At 44.8% G+C, this 21,451-nt stretch overlaps 1 protein-coding gene across 1 annotated transcript; it reads left to right on the top strand.

Annotated features, from left to right (window-relative positions):
• The first annotated feature begins 711 nt into the window (after positions 1 to 711).
• LOC106602228 (dual specificity testis-specific protein kinase 2) lies at positions 712 to 20,858 on the top strand. Its single transcript, XM_014194741.2, has 10 exons — positions 712 to 905; positions 1,462 to 2,140; positions 12,541 to 12,662; positions 13,205 to 13,253; positions 13,615 to 13,761; positions 13,892 to 13,974; positions 14,352 to 14,442; positions 15,265 to 15,348; positions 17,326 to 17,412; positions 17,591 to 20,858. The coding sequence occupies exons 2-10, from the start codon at positions 1,901 to 1,903 to the stop codon at positions 18,848 to 18,850; spliced, it is 2,163 nt and encodes a 720-aa protein (XP_014050216.1). The 5' UTR covers positions 712 to 905; positions 1,462 to 1,900; the 3' UTR covers positions 18,851 to 20,858.
• The last annotated feature ends 593 nt before the right edge of the window (positions 20,859 to 21,451 follow it).

Raw genomic sequence — 21,451 nt, 5'->3', positions numbered from 1 at the left:
TTCAAACCAACCTGGTTCAGGAAACAAACGAGCTCCGACTGGGTAAAAATCATTCTAGAGCTCCGACTTTCTGACGTGATGATTTGACCTCGTATATTTTCCGAGTTCCCAGTTGTTATGAACGCGGCATTAGAATTATCTTTCACTTTGAGCTGTCAGACTTTCATGTGCTCATTACAAACTGATGTGGATGGTCGGGGGAATTTGTCATGGTCAGTGAGCTAATGTTTTGCATCCTGGTGGAAACTATGGTGCTTTTATTTTGTCCTGTAGCCTAAGGTTTTAATGTGCCAAAATAAGGAAAAATGCAGGCTATACAAAAGCGCATTGTTTTGAATGGATAATGTCCACTGACATCCAAACAGTTAAATATGCAATAAAATGTTTTATTCAAATGAACTTGCAAATTCTGTTACTTGCTTTAATGTCAAAATAGTATGAATTTGCTTAGAAACATTTATTTCCAGAATCTTTAACCTGACCATGTCTGAATATCTGCAGTAGTTTGAGCTCATCATCAGGGTTTTCAACGAGGGGCACCATTGCTTCAAGTTCCAGCGTGTCCAGTAAAAGCATCAGTGGCACCGTGTAACAGAATAATACAATATTAGAAAGAGAAAAAGTGTAAGAGCAGTGACACTTCCGCTTCACGTTATTTTCTCTCAGGCCCCGCCCCGAGTCTCGTCCAATCAGAGAGCTCGTTTAGAAGCGCTTCAAGAGAACATTATTATTATGGTGGAGAGATCGACGGCACCGGGAATCAGACCAAGAAACGGATCTAAATCCACGTTTACCGTTGATAGACCATCTGCAGTTATTGTAACGATCGATTATTTTATTGTGACTGTTTTGACCGAGAAGCAAACACAATTCCGACATCATCCGATACTGCTTTGCAAAAACAGGTAAACCGTTGGATATCCGGCTTATTCGGCCATTACAGCAATCATGCAGGCAGAAATCCCCCGGTAATGAATTTAAGGTTGTATTCTGAGCGAGCTCTTCCATTATTAACACTACAGTGTCTGATGGAAAGTGCAATCAAGCTCGTTTTGTTTTGATGATCTGTCTTGCAGCAATTTATATTTTCGCTGTTCATGTCAGTCAGCTTAATTCACCAGCTCTATTTGTCAAGTGGAGAGGAGCGAGCAGCTGAGGGCATGGCTTATCGCCACACAAGGTGCTTTAGTAGCGGCCGTCTGCCTCAGCGACAGCAACATTGGATCCTATAAACACCCCGTGGGATCGGGATTAATGATAGGGCTACAATGTAGCTAGTGTTGATGCATTGTAGCCTATCAGATTCAGAATAAGCTATTGCAATGAGGTGGTGCTGAAATATTGCGATAGAAAAATTAACAAGAGGGGGAATGGCTGACTATAGTTGAAGGTTTTCCCTTTGACTTGGATGAACTATAACGAATAAGCTGTTCTTAAACGACTTCATTCTCTCCCTGACAGTGACAGCTGTGGTCTTTCTGCATGCAGCAATAGGTTCCGTCGCCGCTAGGACGAGCCTGCATCGACCGAGACATTGTGATAGGCTGGCTATAGGAGAAGAAACCGGCTGTATGCACCTCCGCCTCCCTCCTCCACTAGCGAGGACAGTACCGTTCAGTGCCTGCATCACCCGTTAACGGGATGACGAAGTGAACCAAGCCTCCTCACGCACCGAACGCTGGATTCCGCATGAGGACTGAATGAGTAGAAAGGGAGGGAGACAAGAGGTGATGGCGATGCTGATCTAGTGAGGAGAAGGGAAAGCCTTTTCATTTTCCCGATTGATTTATCAGGACCTTAACATCTGACACGGGGTCTCTACCGGGGCTTCAACAACCAATTAATCCCCTCGCACGAGGGAGGACATTTGTCATTCCGAGGTGATGGGAACCGCGCGTGAATGCCGGACTGCGGTTTAAACGTGCAAGTGTCTCTCTGTGAAAGCGCTGCTGTGATGGAGCACGACGAAAGTAGCGACGCGGAGGTTGCTGCCGAGCCCCTGCTGCACGGTATTCACGCGCCCAATCGGATCAGGCCCTCGTCGTACCGGGCACTGCGGAGCGCCGTTTCCAGCCTGGCGCGCATCGATGACTTCGTCTGTGAGAAGATCGGGTCAGGGTTCTTTTCAGAGGTCTTCAAGGTGAGTCTTCAATGCAAGTTATTAACAAAACCAGTTAATTCATCACTGTATATTATTATATTGCAATGCTTATAAAACTATGTATAGGCTCCTTGTATATATGTGCAGCATACTATTACTTCTGCCATGATCCATGAGGTCTGAACCTTGATGGCACAGGAAGTAGTAGTGTGCCCAACCTTTGACCAAGGGCATCACCTCCTCAAGTCGAGCTTGCTACACAAGGTTCATCATAATATACAGGTCTATAGGTCACACACAGGAAATTATGTGTAGGACTGTTGACGGCAGACATCACAACCTTGTTATTCTCAGTATAGATGACAGACCACCCTATGACCCCCCTGAGAGACACATCTCATTAGTTCAGCTGCTAGGATCTAGTTAGTCCTTGCTCATGACTCTCCGTTTCATTACATTACACATAAGTAATTGGAGGAAGGCGTCTTCTGTAGGGGGAGTTTAAGCGTCCCACCCTAGTTAACAGCCAGTGGAATCGCGTGGCGCGAAATACAAATTCCTCAAAAATGATATAACTTCAATTTCTCAAACATATGACTATTTTACACCATTTTAAAGACAAGACTCTCGTTAATCTAACCACATTGTCCGATTTCAAAAAGGCTTTACAGCGAAAGCAAAACATTAGATTATGTCAGGAGAGTACCCTGCCAAAAATAATCACACAGCCATTTTCAAAGCAAGCATATATGTCACAAAAACCAAAACCACAGCTAAATGCAGCACTAACCTTTGATGATCTTCATCAGATGACACTCCTAGGACATTATGTTATACAATACATGCATGTTTTGTTCAATCAAGTTCATATTTATATCAAAAACCAGCTTTTTACATTAGCATGTGATGTTCAGAACTAGCATACCCACCGAAAACCTCTGGTGTATTTACTAAATTACTCATGATAAACGTTCACAAAATACATAACAATTATTTTAAGAATTATAGATACAGAACTCCTTTATGCAATCGCGGTGTCAGATTTTAAAAAAGCTTTTCGGCAAACGCACATTTTGCAATATTCTGAGTACATAGCTCGGCCATCACGGCTAGCTATTTTGACACCCACCAAGTTTGGGACTCACTAAACTCAGAATTACTATTAGAAAAATTGGATTACCTTTGCTGTTCTTCGTCAGAATGCACTCCCAGGACTTCTACTTCAACAACAAATGTTGTTTTGGTTCCAAATAATCCATAGTTATATTCAAATAGCTCCGTTTTGTTCGTGCGTTCAGGTCACTATCCGAAGGGTGACGCGTGAGCGCATTTCGTGACAAAAAAATTCAAAATATTCCATTACCGTACTTAGAAGCATGTCAACCGCTGTTTTAATCCATTTTTATGCTATTTTTCTCGTAAAATAGCGATAATATTCCAACCGGGCAACGTTGTATTCATTCAAATGCTGAAAGAAAAAAATGTAGAATTCTCGTGAATGCGCATCTCAGTCTCACTGTCCCCAGGCTGACCACTCACAAACAGAGCTGTTGTACTTTGCCCAGAGACAGCAGACACCCCATTCCACTTTCTGGCGGCTTTAGAGAGCCAATGGGAGCCTTAGAAAGTGTCACGTTACAGCACAGATGCTGTATTTTCTATAGAGATGCAACAGAAGGACAACAAATTGTCAGACTGGGCACTTCCTGGAATCTTCTCAGGTTTTGGCCTGCCATATGAGTTCTGTTATACTCACAGACACCATTCAAACAGTTTTAGAAACTTTAGAGTGTTTTCTATCCAAATCTAATATTTATGCATATTCTCGTTTCTGGGCAAGAGTAGTAACCAGTTTAACCTCTCTGGGCTAGGTGGCACCAAATCGTCCCACCTACGTAACAGCCAGTTGAATCCTGTGGCGCGATTTTCAAATACCTTAGAAATGCTATTACTTCAATTTTTCAAACATATGACTATTTTACAGCTATTTAAAGACAAGACTCTCGTTAATCTAACCACACTGTCCGATTTCAAAAAGGCTTTACAACGAAAGCAAAACATTAGATTATGTCAGCAGAGTACCCAGCCAGAAATAATCAGACACCCATTTTTCAAGCTAGCATATAATGTCACATAAACCCAAACCCCAGCTAAATGCAGCACTAACTTTTGATGATCTTCATCAGATGACAACCCTAGGACATTATGTTATACAATACATGCATGTTTTGTTCAATCAAGTTCATATTTATATCAAAAAACAGCTTTTTACATTAGCATGTGATGTTCAGAACTAGCATACCCCCCGCAAACTTCCGGGGAATTTACTAACAATTTACTAAATTACTCACGATAAACGTTCACAAAAAACATAACAATTATTTTAAGAATTATAGATACAGAACTCCTCTATACACTCGATATGTCCGATTTTAAAATAGCTTTTTGGTGAAAGCACATTTTGCAATATTCTAAGTACATAGCCCAGCCATCACGGGCTAGCTATTTAGACACCCAGCAAGTTTAGCCTTCACCAAAATCAGATTTACTATAACAAAAATGTTATTACCTTTGGTGTTCTTCGTCAGAATGCACTCCCAGGACTTCTACTTCAATAACAAATGTTGGTTTGGTCCAAAATAATCCATCGTTATATCCAAATAGCGGCGTTTTGTTCGTGCGTTCTAGACACTATCCGAAATGGTAAATCAGGGTTACGAGCATGGCGCAATTCGTGACAAAAAATGTCTAAATATTCCATTACCGTACTTCGAAGCATGTCAACCGCTGTTTAAAATCAATTTTTATGCAATTTATCTCGTAAAAAAGCGATAATAACAGGAGGAAAAACAGAAAGACGGGGGCGGCCAGTGCACGCGCCTAAGCCCACTGTCCCCTGATCGGCCACTTGAGAAAGGCGATAATGTGTTTCAGCCTGGGGCTGGAATGACGACATTCAGCTTTTTCCCGGGCTCTGAGAGCCTATTGGAGCCGTGGGAAGTGTCACGTTACCGCAGAGATCCTTTGTTTTGGAAAGAGATGTCAAAGAAAGCCAATAAATGGTCAGACAGGCCACTTCCTGTAAAGGAATCTCTCAGGTTTTTGCCTGCCATATGAGTTCTGTTATACTCACAGACACCATTCAAACAGTTTTAGAAAGTTTAGGGTGTTTTCTATCCATATCTAATAAGTATATGCATATTCTAGTTACTGGGTAGGAGTAGTAACCAGATTAAATCGGGTACGTTTTTTTATCCGGCGGTGTAAATACTGCCCCCTAGCCCCAACAGCTTTTAAGAACCGTGCGGCTCGGTCTGAACATTAAAGCACTCGAGTATAGAGATCATTGTACCATCCAAACCGCTGTGAAATATCTTTTCAATAACCAAAAATATTGTATAGTCAGCTGTTTGAAGTTGGTGTTCAAAACCGAAAGTAAAAGATGCAAAAGCGAAACTTAAGAACGGGAAGCATAGAATTAGCACACATAGAACATATCTACCGCTTTTTAGACTTGCGCTCAATGTGGTGACAAATCTATAACTCACATTTCTATGCTAAAAAAAGTGACATTTTTTACGGTTAGGGTTCCCACACGGACATATCTCCATGGTACAGCTCTTGTTTACCGAAAACAGACGGAAGACCAAGTGCACTGCCTATGCTAATTAGCTGTCTCTGAACACCAGTGTAAATGGAAAACAGACGCCACAAACGTGTTGTCACTGAAAAATACTTTCGGCTGCAACTGTGTTAAAAACAGTGTACAGTAAGTGTGTATTTTGCATTTGTGAAATAATGTTGATGTGAAATGAAAGTAGAGAGCTTTATGTTTCTAGAATCGTACCACAACGGAGAATCGATTCATGTTAAGATGGATTATTTGGCTGTTTTGGCTGCCAGAGCCAATATCCCTCTAAATAGAACATGTAAGGTCCTTGGACTATAAGGAGTAAGGTTATTCTCTTTAGTCCATTGTTGGGCAGGGATCTAGCCTACTTCTTAGTGACCAGTTCAGTATACACTAACAAAAGGTTTCGACATGGTGAAAGAGGTGGGAATCTCTCCTGGCAGAGAGGTGTGTGTCTCAGTGGCACTGTGCCCTGCCAGAGAGGTGTGTGTCTCAGTGGCATTGTGCCCCTGCCCTGCCAGTTAGGTGTGTGTCTCAGTGGCACTGTGCCCTGCCAGAGAGGTGTGTGGCATTGTGCCCCTGCCAGAGAGGTGTGTGTCTCAGTGGCATTGTGCCCCTGCCCTGCCAGAGAGGTGTGTGTCTCAGTGGCATTGTGCCCCTGCCCTGCCAGAGAGGTGTGTGTCTCAGTGGCACTGTGCCCTGCCAGAGAGGTGTGTGTCTCAGTGGCATTGTGCCCCTGCCCTGCCAGAGAGGTGTGTGTCTCAGTGGCACTGTGCCCTGCCAGAGAGGTGTGTGTCTCAGTGGCACTGTGCCCTGCTAGAGAGGTGTGTGGCATTGTGCCCCTGCCAGAGAGGTGTGTGTCTCAATGGCACTGTGCCCTGCCAGAGAGGTGTGTGTCTCAGTGGCACTGTGCCCTGCCAGAGAGGTGTGTGTCTCAGTGGCACTGTGCCCTGCCAGAGAGGTGTGTGTCTCAGTGGCACTGTGCCCTGCCAGAGAGGTGTGTGTCTCAGTGGCACTGTGCCCTGCCAGAGAGGTGTGTGTCTCAGTGGCACTGTGCCCTGCCAGAGAGGTGTGTGTCTCAGTGGCATTGTGCCCCTGCCCTGCCAGAGAGGTGTGTGTCTCAGTGGCATTGTGCCCCTGCCCTGCCAGAGAGGTGTGTGTCTCAGTGGCATTGTGCCCCTGCCCTGCCAGAGAGGTGTGTGTCTCAGTGGCACTGTGCCCTGCCAGAGAGGTGTGTGGCATTGTGCCCCTGCCAGAGAGGTGTGTGTCTCAATGGCACTGTGCCCTGCCAGAGAGGTGTGTGTCTCAGTGGCACTGTGCCCTGCCAGAGAGGTGTGTGTCTCAGTGGCACTGTGCCCTGCCAGAGAGGTGTGTGTCTCAGTGGCACTGTGCCCTGCCAGAGAGGAGGAGAGGACTGTGTGATTACAGGAGAACAGGTCGCGCTCACTGCTCACACTAAGCTGATTACCTCTCAGGCCCTCACAGCCTGTGTGTTTGTGTTTACGGTGTGTTTACGGTGTGTGTGTTTACAGTGTGTGCATCTTCAATTTAAACTATAACTTCACTGTGAACTGAAGGTGTGATGGTGAGCACATCAGTGTGTGGGGACGTGTGTGTGTGTGTGTGTGTGTGTGTGTGTGTGTTTGTTTTCAAACCTCAAGGTCAGTGGCTGCTGTATAAATGCCCACAGTCAATGTGTCCACTGTGCCAAGGTACAGTACATTACTGATACACAACATCAATGTGTCCACTGGGCCAAGGTACAGTACATTACTGATACACAACATCAATGTACAAATCTGCGTAGGCTGATGTAGGCCTGATATAGGCCTGCAGAACAGTCAAATGACCATGCATTAAAAGCATTAGATTCCTGAGCCCCAGTGTGTTATTTGCCTCTGTTGAAAGCATTTGTTTTCTATATTGGCCAGTTCTACATTCCATTGTGCTTAATGATCTTTAGCTTTTCATTCTCTAAGCTCTGAACCTCTCTATCTCTCTTTCTCTCGCTCTCTCTCTCTTCCTAGTTAGGTGGGTCTGCAAATACAGTCCAACCTTTCATTTGTTTGCACACTTCAGTTTGTCTTGGATCAGAGCCTTGATTTCCTTCCTCTATAAGTTAGTCACATCCCCTATGGGTGGAACTGGGGGTGTTTTATTTTCTACGTGTGTGTGTGTGTGTGTGTGTGTGTGTGTGTGTGTGTGTGTGTGTGTGTGTGTGTGTGTGTGTGTGTGTGTGTGTGTGTGTGTGTGTGTGTGTGTGCCTCCCAGTATGTTAAGGTTGTACTTTGCTTCTGAAGGGTGTTATCATCATGCTGTCAGAGTGGGAATTGTTTATTCAGTTAGTCATAAAACTGAACTTGGAGATGAAACATTTAAAAGGTTAAATATATATTATGACCTCATGCATGGTGTGGGGCAACTTCCTGATAACAGACATCAACGACAATAGAATTCAAATATGCCAAGGCTGACACGATTGGCTCTTTCAAATGTTTACGCCCTCCACTGAGGCATGCTAGAGAGACAGAGGGACTTCTCTGACCAACATCCCATTGACAGCCCAACTAGCCAATATCTGAATGTTATTCCTAACCTTAACCAAACACTTAACCCTAACCCTATCTTAACCTTCATTTTAACCAATCAACATTGGTTTGCTGGTCAGCCACGTCCCTTTAGTTTTTCCCTGAGGCTCAATTGGAAAGCGGCAGTGGAAACAGTATTGGTGGATTAGCATTTTGTGTTCGTTGATTTCTTTCAGCAGGAAGTAGTGCACTATACAGGGATTGGAATGGTGTGATATTTGGGAGGAATACTATGTTTAATGCTGTTCACTAGACCTGATTCTGTTCACTAGACATATGTGTCACAGGAGTGGCTTCATGTAAATTAGGCCCCAGATTTAATCCCCATCTCTCTCTCTCGATCAATGACACAACGCTCATGCCGTCAATAGTTAATATTCACAAATCATTTGATTAGCTTGTCAACATCCTGTTCTTGCCTCATTCACCCTACATGATCCTGATTGATTAGAATACAGGTCAATGATACTAAAGCTGACAGTGTTTTGCATTGGTCTTTGCAATGGAAATAGTTTTACAGCCAGTGTTTTAGTCCCACGTCATATTGGTTTACATTTTAAGAGTTGACTGGTGTGGTATTGCTTGAAAGTGTTTGAGGGTGTGTGTTTGGAGGGGGTGTGTATACTGTAGTCTGTGTGTGTATACTGTAGTCTGTGTGTATACTGTAGTCTGTGTGTGTGTGTGATTTAAGAGGCTGAGACTGTCTTGTCTATGTTGTGATGTCACAGTGACGGTACCCTGGATTTGTGTAGATCAAGAGGGGTGATGGGAAATCCAGAAAGCCTATTAGTGCGGAGCGGCTATTAAATACACACACACACGATATGTTCTTCTATCCTCACGGGGACCTAAAATTAATTTCCATTCACAATCCTATTTTCCAGAACCTTAGCCTGTAACTGTAACCCTAAACCTAAGTTAAAGCTTGGTTGCAAATGGGTCTTCCAAATGGACAATGACCCCAAGCATAATTCCAAAGTTGTGGGAAAATGGCTTAAGGACAACAATGTCAAGGTATTGGAGTGGCCATCACAAAGCCCTGACCTCAATCTTATAGAAAATTTGTGGGCAGAACTGAAAAAGTGTGTGCGAGCGAGGAGGCCTACAAACCTGACTCGGTTACACCAGCTCTGTCAGGAGGAATGGGCCAAATTTCACCCAACTTATTGTGGGAAGGTTGTGGAAGGCTACCTGAAATGTTTGACCCACGTTAAAATTTTTAAAAGCAATGCTAACAAATACTAATTGAGTGTATGTAAACTTCTGACCCACTGGGAATGTGATGAAAGATATAAAAGCTTAAATAAATATTTCTCTCTGCTATTATTCTGACATTTCACATTCTTAAAATAAAGTGGTGATCCTAACTGACCTAAGACAGGGAATTTTTACTAGGATTAAATGTCAGGAATCGTGAAAAACTGAGTTTAAATGTATTTGGCTAAGGTGTATGTAAACTTCTGACTTCAACTGTATGTAAGAATACCATATGTAAGAATACCATAGTACCCTCCAAGCTCATCACTAAGCTGAGGGCCCTGGGTCTCAGCCCCTCCCGGTGCAACTGAGTCCTGGACTTCCTGACAGGCCAACCCCAAGTGGTATAGATAAGCTACAACCCCTCCGCCACGCTGATCCTCAACATGGAGGCCACACAGGGGTGTTTGGTCAGCCCCCTTCTGTACTCCCTGTTCACCTATGACTGCGTGGCCATGCAAGTCTTCAACTCAATCATCAAGTTTGCTGACGACACTACAGAGGTAAGCCTGATTACCAACGATGATGAGACAGCCTACAGGAAGGAGGTGAGGGCCCTGGCAGAGTGGTGCCAAGAAAATAACCTCTCCCTCAACGTCAACAAAACGCTGAGGAGACAGCAGAGTGAGCACGCCCCCATCCACATCGACGGGGCCACAGTGGAGAGGGGCAAAAGCTTCAATTTCCTCGGCGTGCACATCACTGACAACCTTAAAAATGGTCCCTTGGCCTCCCGAGTGGTGCAGTGGTCTAAGGCACTGCATCGCAGTGCTAACTGTGCCACAAGAGATCCTGGTTAGAGTCCAGGCTCTGTAGCTGCTGGCCGCGACCGGGAGACCCATTTGGCCCATTGTCGTCCGGGATAGGGGAAGGTTTGGCCGGCAGGGATGTTCTTGCCCCATCGCGCACTATCGATTCCTGTGGCTTGCCGGGCGCAATGCACGCTGACACGGTCGCCAAGTGTACAGTGTTTCCTCCGACACATTGGTGCGGCTGGCCTCCGGGTTAAGCGAGCGTTGTGTCAAGAAGCAGTGCGTGGGTTGTTTTTCGGAGGACACACGGCTCTCGACCTTCGCCTCTCCTTAGTCCGTTCGGGAGTTGCAGCAATGGGACAAGACTAACTACCAATTTGGATACCATAAAATAAATTTAAAAAACGATTACATTTTATTTTTTTATTTTTAAAGACATATAAAAAAATTGTCCCTTCACATAGAGAGCGTGGTGAAGAAGACACACTGCCTGCCCTCCAGGACATCTACAGCACCGGTGTCACAGGAAGGCCATGAACATAATCAAGGACCTCAGCCTGTTCACCCCGCTTCCATCTAGAAGGTGACAACAGTACAGGTGCAACAAAGCTAGGCCATCAGACTGTTAAATAATCTCCACTAGCCGGTCTCTGCCCAGTACCCTGCCCTGAACTTTAGTCACTGTTACTAGCTGGCCTCTGCCCAGTACCCTGCCCTGAACTTTAGTCACTGTTACTAGCTGGCCTCTGCCCAGTACCCTGCCCTGAACTTTAGTCACTGTTACTAGCCGGCTACCACCCGGTACTCTACCCTGCACCTTACAAACTGCACTGGTCACTTTACATTGGTCACTTTAATAATGTTTCCATACTGTTTTACCCCCTTTATATACTGTATTCTAGTCAAGACTCATCCTATATAACTACTGCTGCACACCTTTTCTAGTCATATACTGCTCATAATGCCAAGTTCAAGTTAGTCCCTCCCTGTTTCGGTCCACTTTCTGTCATTTAGTTTCTAGTGAAACTATGGTTGTCTCTAGTGAATACCACCCAGTCCTCTCTCTCACTTCATCTCTATGGTTGTCTCTAGTGAATACCACCCAGTCCTCTCTCTCACTTCATCTCTATGGTTGTCTCTAGTGAAAACCACCCAGTCCTCTCTCTCACTTCATCTCTATGGTTGTCTCTAGTGAATACCACCCAGTCCTCTCTCTCACCTCATCTCCATGGTTGTCTCTAGTGAATACCACCCAGTCCTCTCTCTCACCTCCATGGTTGTCTCTAGTGAATACCACCCAGTCCTCTCTCTCATCTCTATGGTTGTCTCTAGTGAATACCACCCAGTCCTCTCTCTCACTTCATCTCTATGGTTGTCTCTAGTGAATACCACCCAGTCCTCTCTCTCACTTCATCTCTATGGTTGTCTCTAGTGAAAACCACCCAGTCCTCTCTCTCACTTCATCTCTATGGTTGTCTCTAGTGAATACCACCCAGTCCTCTCTCTCACCTCCATGGTTGTCTCTAGTGAATACCACCCAGTCCTCTCTCTCACTTCATCTCTATGGTTGTCTCTAGTGAATACCACCCAGTCCTCTCTCTCACTTCATCTCTATGGTTGTCTCTAGTGAATACCACCCAGTCCTCTCTCTCACTTCATCTCTATGGTTGTCTCTAGTGAATACCACCCAGTCCTCTCTCTCACTTCATCTCTATGGTTGTCTCTAGTGAAAACCACCCAGTCCTCTCTCTCACCTCATCTCTATGGTTGTCTCTAGTGAATACCACCCAGTCCTCTCTCTCACCTCCATGGTTGTCTCTAGTGAATACCACCCAGTCCTCTCTCTCACCCCATCTCAGCTTGCCCTCCTCAAACCCTAAGCACAGATCTAGGATCAGCTTGCTCTCCTCAAACCCTAAGCTGCGCCACTTGGGGCTCACGAGTGGCGCAGCGGTCTCAGTGCTTGAGGCGTCACTACAGACACCCTGGTTCGAATGTAGGCTGTATCAAAACTGGCCGTGATTGGGAGTCCCATAGGGCGGTTCACAGTTGGCCCAGCGTCGTCCCGGGTTTGGCCGGTGTAGGCCGCCATTGTAAATAAGAATTTGCTCTTAACTGACTTATCTAGCTAAATAAAGGTTAAATATTTGTATTTTAATAATAATCTCTATGGATGTCTGAAGCAGTGCTGCTCTCTGTCTCCCCCTGCAGGTGCAGCACAGGATCACAGGCCAGGTGATGGCCCTAAAGATGAACACTCTGGCCAGCAATAAGGCCAACATGCTCAGGGAGGTCCAGCTCATGAACCGGCTCTGCCACCCCAATATACTCGGGTATGTCTAGAGCTAGAAAACACACACACACACACACACACACACACACACACACACACACACACACACTGCATGCACAATGTACACACTTGGCTATGTACAGTGCATATTGCACAGCTGCCCTGTCATCCTCGCTCAGACCATTTAGTAGTAGCACTGTGTTGTTGTCACAGATTGAAGGGTTTAGTTATTATAATCTTTGTGGTTGTTTTGTGTCTGTAGTAGCCTACCTTTGCTGTGGGTAGAACTTGCATCAACTCTTAACAGCTCCACCCAGGGGAAAAAACACAACTGCTGTCAATTAGCTGGCTAGCTAAAAACAAAAATGTAATCTGGAAAGACGGACAGGCAGAAAACTAGCTAGTAAACTGCTGCCACCATTATCAGACAGAGAACAGACACATAAACTCTCTTCAAAGTTTAATACATTGTTGGAATCATTGAAACTAGGTTTCAAATCACATAGTTGTTTTTAGCTGTATAGATGTATTTTGGATGTTTTCAGTGTATTTTGAAGGCTTTCCCTCTCCCTCTCTGCTCAGGTTCCTGGGAGTGTGTGTACACGAGGGCCAGCTCCATGCTCTAACTGAGGTAAACTCATCCTGATTCTGTCTCTCTGGAGGGAGTCCTTGCATTTTATCTTCCAGAGACAATAGTGTCCATGGTAACAGAATAGGCTGCATGCATGGGCCATAAAAAGTAATGAAGATGAGGGTTGCGTTCCATTTAAATAAAATTCTACAAAGGCCTGCAAAGAATATAGGCTAAGGTCTCTACAGAATATTAGGTGCTTACAATGCCTATGGAAATGTTTAATGGCTCACGAACCACATACATTTAGTGTAGGGTTAATGATCATGTAATATGTGTAGGCATGCACAGAATCTGTGTGTCTGGAATGGACTCAATCTCATGAACTGTGTGTGTGTGCTGTTGTCATGGTTACCTACAGTACATCAACGGGGGTAACCTGGAGCAGCTGCTGGACAGTGACAGGTATCTGTCGTGGTCGGTGAGGATGGGTCTGTCTCAGGACATCGCCTGCGGCCTGCAGTACCTCCACAGCAAGGGCATCTTCCACAGAGACCTCACCTCCAAGGTAGGAGATAGGAGCATACAGGGGACCAGACAGACACACAGTAACACTTCCCTTCACTTCATCTTGCACTAATCCTCCATTTCATCTCTCACACACACTCATATGCCCTCTCTCTCTCTCTCTCTTATAGAACTGTCTGGTGCGCTGTGAAAATGGTGTGTTCACTGCAGTAGTGGGGGACTTTGGTCTGGCAGAGAAGATTCCAGACTACAGGTTAGTGCTGTGAGAAGATTCCAGACTACAGGTTAGTGCTGTGAGAAGATTCCAGACTACAGGTTAGTGCTGTGAGAAGATTCCAGACTACAGGTTAGTGCTGTGAGAAGATTCCAGACTACAGGTTAGTGCTGTGAGAAGATTCCAGACTACAGGTTAGTGCTGTGAGAAGATTCCAGACTACAGGTTAGTGCTGTGAGAAAGTTCCTCCAGGTTACAGGAGGACTATACAACTGGCTCCCCATATTCCCATCAGGAATGCACATATAGCATACGGTCAAGATGAGTTAGTTAAATGCTTTGTACATTCTATTCTGTTTTTCTCTCCTGAAAAATAAATGTGTTCTATATTAATGTGTTATTTTCCTCTCCTCCAGTGACGGGGCTGATAAGCAGCCTCTGGCCGTGGTGGGCTCCCCCTACTGGATGGCCCCGGAGGTGCTGAGAGGAGAGGTCTATGATGAAAAGGTACTAACAGTAGCACAGATAGAACAATGAGACAGATATTTCACCGGATGTATAAATGTGAAGCATCCGGTTGGCGTTTCCAGTCACTAACAAATATGGTGATGAGAGGAAGCCCAGAGGATTTGGCCGACATTCTGCTAATTTACACATCGAGGAAACATTTACATTTACATTTTACATTTAAGTCATTTAGCAGACGCTCTTATCCAGAGCGACTTACAAATTGGATTTGATCTCAATACTTTTATGTTCCCACAACTACAATCTGTAACTACAATCTGTTACGAAAAGAGTGGACAAAGTTTTGTAGACTTTACCCTTTGCCAGAGTTGTATTGTTTAGGAGTGCAAAGGCGAATTGACTTATTCCACACGTGCACTACAGAGTAGGCGTTACCTAACGAAAATATGCAAATGTATGGTAGAACGAGCCAATGGGATCTCGCTAGCTCGTGCTTGGCTCTTCCCACCTCATTGCTTGTTCTGCCCACTATGGCTTATTTGTTTCCATTGGAACCGACAGGCTGTGGTTTATCTTAGTTAAGTTATACAAATCTTTGACAGTAGCCAACAGTTTCCTGGCTGTCCGGGTGCATAATTAGACGAAGCAAACACAGTAATATAATGCAATAATACTATGCTATAATGCAATCTGTAAGGACAACTGTTCCATGTCCCTGCTGTGTTATTCTGGTTGTGTCTAGTGGGTCTTGTTAATATATATGTTGCTAGCAAATGACCAGACTATTTCAATGTGTATTATTGTGAATATTTCAAGTGAGATGTTATTGATCAGATGTGATTGGCTGACTCTGACCCCTAGGTGGATGTGTTTGCCTATGGAATCATCCTATGTGAGATCATCGCCCGGATAGAGGCTGATCCGGACTTCCTACCTCGCACTGAGGTAACAACACACACACACACACACACACACACACACACACCCACCCAACCCCACAGTGTATGACAGGCACACAGTTAACCAATGCGTTTCCTTTTTACACGATCACACAAACCTAAATCAAGGCTTTAATACTATCACACAACAAACTGACAGTGTAAACCCTTAATCCAACCCTTTCTACACCACTTTTTTCCACTTTGACCCAGAAAAGAAGTGCCCTCCCTGTCCTTTTTGCACATTATCACATGTAACTGCAGTGGAAGAAGACTTGGATATTTAATCACTGCAGTACAGGGCAGCAGTTCCAGCTGCATGTGAGGTTTAAAGTGGAACTGACAGTGTTTTCACTACTGTAACGAGTCGACCCTGGGTTTATAAGCGCGGATATCGACTCTGCCGCTTGAGCATGCTTTTGGGGCACAGTCGACTTTGGGCTAGAAGGTCGACGGTTCGAGGCCTGCTCCCTGCCTGTTTCATTACACTACTTTGCAGATATGAAACAAACAGACAATCATAATATCAGTAAAACATATCAAATTCCCAGCTCATGCTACAAAACCAACTTTATAAGAGGTTTTAAAAAGAGGTTCTATTTGACTCATAATTCCATGACGTACACTAAGGTATTGTTGGCAGAATTGATGGATGCAGTTCAATTAATTTATATAATTCAACAATGCATTTCTTGGTAGTCCAAAAAAATATTGCTATCAGGTTGTAAATCATTGCTGACCTAGTATATTGTTTGCTGCCTCCATCCATTTGGGATGCACTGTTTCAGTGAATGGTCAGTGAGGTGTTCTCTTATGTGTGTCTGGAAGTAGCTAGCAAGCTAACTTAGACAACTGTAGCCAGTTAGCTTGGGTGCCGTTGTGAGGAACACTCGGATCAACCCTACCTACTCCTCAGCCAGTGTCCAGTGTCAATCGTGCGGTCTACATTTACGAACAGACAATCTGACAACGCTCTGAATTTATGAACGACTCAGAGTGGCACTGACAAACTGGAGGCAATTTATGAACGCACCCGTAGCTATTTGTCAATGGAATATATTTGACATTGATCAAATTGGCAGGCAAGCTGCAGAAGGACGAGCAGGCAAGTTACTATTCCCCATCGTTTATCAGAGCAATTTTGACGGTCAACTAGCTGAAAAAGTTTGCGAGGGTTTGTCTAATGTTCCCTCATTCGATTTTGGCTCATCTTTCTTGGCTTACATTAGTTGTTGTTCTTGTTGATGTGGATAACTGAGGGAGATAGTATTTTCATGGTTGTTTAATCAATAGGACTGTACAGTTCCCAAATGTAAGAGTACTCCTGTGTTATTTACATATTTGCAGAAATCCATTTAGGTGTATTTTGTGGCTTTAATTATCTAAAGTCGCGCTGTTGCTATTGTCTGTAAACACACAGTCCAGTTAGTTAAAAGTGAACAATGGCAAGCCAGTGTGGCAAATGGCCTATTTGCATAAAGCCCTATAGAAGTTGTTTATTGGCTATGGTGCACCTGACTGCATAGATTCCGGTCATGGACGAGAATTTTTTTTTAAAGTTTTATTTACTGCAGTGTCTTAATTGTCCAAACACACGGCTGCTTTTCCACTCTATATTTATTGCTATAGAATTTTCACAAATGCCTTACTTAGTATACAGTATGTAATTCCCAAATATTCTAAGAATGTATGACAATGTAAAAATGACTAAGTGCTCGCTTGTCAGAAATGTTCCAAAAAATATATGTCATATTCTTCCTGGGGGGTCTATATGAACAGATTTTAATGAGATTTCATGTTGCTAAAATGCTGTCATTTCCACTTTAATGAGCATAACTCTATCACAGTGTACAATACTGTATATCTCCATCTAGTGGATATTATGGAGAACTACAACATGTATATTTTTTAAACCTAGTCAGACAAACTGATTGACAGGTAGTTGGCTACATTAAAAGATGATGATGATCCTCTGTGTGTGCAGGACTTTGGCCTAGACGTGGATGCATTTGAGAACCTGGTTGGTGACTGTCCAACACCATTCCTCAACCTTGCAGTCCTCTGCTGCAATGTAAGATACAGACAGCCTGACAGATTGACTGACTTCATAATAATTGCATGCATCCATGACTGTGTACATACTTACTGTAAATGCACAGATTGACAACCTAAAACCAACCATACGTTGGAAAAAGTAGGCACTGTTTACACTCTTCCTGGTCCCCTCACTGTTTCTCCCTCTTTCTCAGATGAATGCAAAGATACGTCCCTCATTCTCTGAGATAGTGGTCTTGCTGGAGGGGATGGAGAGAGGAGAGGAGGAGAGGAAGACGGCCATCCCTCTGGGTGATTGTCTCTCCTCAGAACCCGCCACCGTCCACATCAGCCCCTACCGACGACGGCGTTCCCTCTGTCGCCCCGGCGACCAGCAGTTGTCACGGAGCCAGTCTGAAATGCTTCCCCCAACGACGCCCCCACTCGGCACCCCGGCCCGGGTCAACCCCTTCTCCCTGCGGCAGGACCTGAACGGGGGCCGCATCAAGCTCTATGACACCCCCAGCAAGTCTGTCATCTCCCTGACCTTCACCCTCCCCCAACAGCCTGACCCCTGCGCCTCTCCCTCCCTCAGGGGAAACCTCTTACTCCGCGGGCCCCCCCGACGCTGCCAGTCCCTTCCTTGCACCCCCGAGCCGGGGCGAACCCTCTCCCTCCTCCGGGACCCCGACCTGCAAAGCTTGGGGAAAGAGGAGGAAGAGGAGGGGGTAGAGGAGGTGGAGGATAAAAGGAGGAAGGAGAAGGGAGGGATGGTGGAGGATGAAAGGAGGAAGGAGAAGGGAGGGATGGTGGAGGACGAAAGGAGGAAGGAGAAGGGAGGGATGGTGGAGGATGTATCAGATGATTCAGGGCTGCCTCTGGAGCTGGACATGGTGTCTCTGGATCCTCTGGAAGAGGAAGACGAGGAAGGTTGTTCTCTGGGGGAGCCAATGGACTGCAGCAAGTCTCCTGACACACTAGAGGGTGCAGTCCCTACACCAGGGAGACGTCTACCACATCCAGCCTCGTCCTCTTCCTCCCTGTTTCTGCAGCCTAACGGCTGGGGCCACCCAGTCTCCAATGCCCCTCCCTCCCTCCCTCCTCTCCCTCGTCTAGGCAACAACAACATCTCAGCGATGGTGGTCGTCGGCCGTCCGATTGGCTGGAGGGCTAGCGGCTACCGCGCCGCAATCCCGGGCCCCTCTGCTGGCCCCACCCCTGATCAAGATGAGGTAATTTCCTGTCCGGGCTGCTGTCTGATTGGTCTGAGCTTTCCATCCGTGTGCCTGAAGGGGGTGCCGACCCCTCGCCACGTTCCGCCCCGACGACCCTACCGGAACCTCAACGGGGGGGCCATCAGTGACCCTTCAGCTGCCACGGCAACCAAGGGACTGCTTTGTTGTGGGGCGAACGGTCTCGCTCCTCCGACCACACCTTGCGTGCCTGGGCTGCCCCTACCGGAGGCACAGTCTTAGGAAGGGCTCCCCCTAGTGGGCTGACTGACCAACAACAACATCAACACCAGTGACATTACTGAGACTTTGACTGGTTCTGTTTATTGACGCTATTAATATTTATTACTATTAGGAACTGATGATGATGATTGCTACTACTACCCTGAAGTGTGTGTGTGTGTGTGTGAGGAGGTGGGGACGTGGGGACACTGGTGGTTGATTTGGGAGTAAGAGGGAGAAGCAGAATAGGAAACCAGAAGTGGGTTATTGATGTGAGATCTTAATATATTGGTTGCTGACCTAGAGCCATTTGATAACTGCAGTGTGTCGCTGGTTTGTTCACTGACTTTCTACACTCTGAATCTTTCTATTTTATTCCTACTAATGATTTTGTCAGTGGTCTGGGTGGTGCTTGAGATTTGTATTGAATTCAAACAGGTGCTTCTTCTTCCCTCAAACCTCAGTGTTCTTCCCATAACCTTCTATCATCCAGGTATCCTCTCAGTGTGGGGGTGTTTTTAACAGCTTGTGTAACTTTGAAACAGCATGAAAAGCAATTCTCCTAGCTTATTTACGTATTGTACTGATTACTTCACTCTAAGGTGTGTGTGTGTGTGTGTGTGTGTGTGTGTGTGTGTGTGTGTGTGTGTGTGTGTGTCAGAGGGAGAGAAAGCGTGTGTGTGACTGAATGACTAAGGTTTGTCCCCTGATGTCTGTTTTGAAATGTTAGTGGTTCGCAAGTCATTTCCCCGTACCTGTGTGTGTGAGATTAGAGAACTGAGTATAATAATTTAATATAAAGTTAGTGAGGTGTACATAATCTTTACTATAATGTTTTTTGACACTATTGATGAGAATCACTCCAGTCTTGATTTCATAGGGCTACTGGTTCCGTACCTGTTGAAGTTGACTCTCTGTATCTGAAATGGCACCCTATTCCCTATATAGTGCACTACTTTTGACCAGGGCCTATGGGGCTTTGGTCAAAATAGGATGCCATTTTGTCTGTTGTCCCCAGAGCTTAAGGTGTGTTTGTCTCCCTCTGCTGGCCTGGAGGACCCAGGCACACCAGGCGACTGGCTCAAAGGCTGTGTCTCATCACTCTTCAATGGCTTCCTTTCCTCATACCCTTTCCTTCTAGGAGAGGCTATACATGACCAGACCAGGCTTTAGTTATAGACCTGGAGGTTTTTCCTAGTCAGGTCACTTGGTCAGGAAAAAGTCCCAGCCATATTCATATCAACTGAAACGAGGGGGACTTTAAAAGGTTTCAAAATATATAGCTATAGCTATTAACATTCATAACCAGTTCTAACCACTTAATCTAGCTAGTGATCTGTAGGAAAGGAAGAAGAGGAAACATAAACCAGTGTATTGGGACGTAGCCAGTCACGCTCAATTGTACTGGTCAGAGAGTATCTTTATTACTTCACTGTTTAAACAGCATGATTTACAGAGTCTGAACAACTGTGTGCATACATCCAAATAATTCCACTGTTCCGTCCCATATTGATGATGTCATAATGACAATGGTACAAAAACTGACCCATATGTCCATGGAACAACCGAGGGAGTGTAATGCACTTTCTTTTTTAAAGCTGAGAATCTTGTTGATTAAAACATTATTTATGAAATCATGTATGTAGCTAACTAGTAAACCCTTCTGCTGGCTGGGATGTTGGTTGGTCTGTTGCTAGTTGGAAATATGTGTCTGTTCCTTTCCGGAAACAACCCTTCCCCTCTAGACACTTGTAGAGATCTAAGAGGACTTGATAGGATGAATCAATATAGTCATAGCTCCACCTTGCCCTCTGATAGGTGGAATTTCACCATATTGCTTAAACCTGTCCAATCCTCTCAGATCTCCACCAGGGCCTATAGGAAGGGGCTAGTTAGGGGTTGTTTCTGGACAGGGCCTCTGTTGTTTCTACTAGAATCCTTCCTCTACATGCAAGGCTCTTCTGATTAGCATTGTTACTGTAAGAATCATCATTGTGTGTATGTATATACAGTGCATTCAGAAAGTGTTCATACCCCTTGATTTTTTTCCCACATTTTGTTACGTTACAGCCTTATTCTAAAATGGATGAAATAGTTTTTTTCCACCATCAATTGACTGTACACACAACACTCCATAATGACAAAGCAAAAACAGTTTTTTTTTACATTTTTTGCAAATGTATTAAAAATAAACTGATAGTACATTTACATAAGTATTCAGACTCTTTACTCAGTACTTTGTTGAAGCACCTTGTCACTAGTGTAGGAGGCAGTCGCAGGTTTATAACTACTGAATTTATTTAAGCACCATTTATTTTATATCCTATGAACTTCACATGTTGGTGCTCATGGGTCCTTTTACATGGAAATGCCCAGAGGTGACTGATGCCTTTGTTTCCATGGCAGCTGAACCATTTCAACACCATGATCTGGATTTGTCCACTTTGTTTGAGAGATACCAGTGTTCTCTATGATGAGAAACCAGCCTAGATTGTCAATGATCTGAGGAAGAAGCTCTTCTCCAATAGGTCATTCTAGATGGAGAACATCAGGCTGCACTGCTGTAAACATTCAAACAGATCAGTGTACCAAACAAGCATTTTGTCAACAAGTCTGAAAACC

This window comes from Salmo salar, chromosome ssa04 (genome assembly GCF_905237065.1).
Source record: "Salmo salar chromosome ssa04, Ssal_v3.1, whole genome shotgun sequence".
In the NCBI taxonomy this organism is placed as follows: domain Eukaryota; kingdom Metazoa; phylum Chordata; class Actinopteri; order Salmoniformes; family Salmonidae; genus Salmo; species Salmo salar.
The sequence above is the reverse complement of the archived record's forward strand: the minus strand, read 5'-3'. Positions and strand labels throughout refer to the sequence as shown.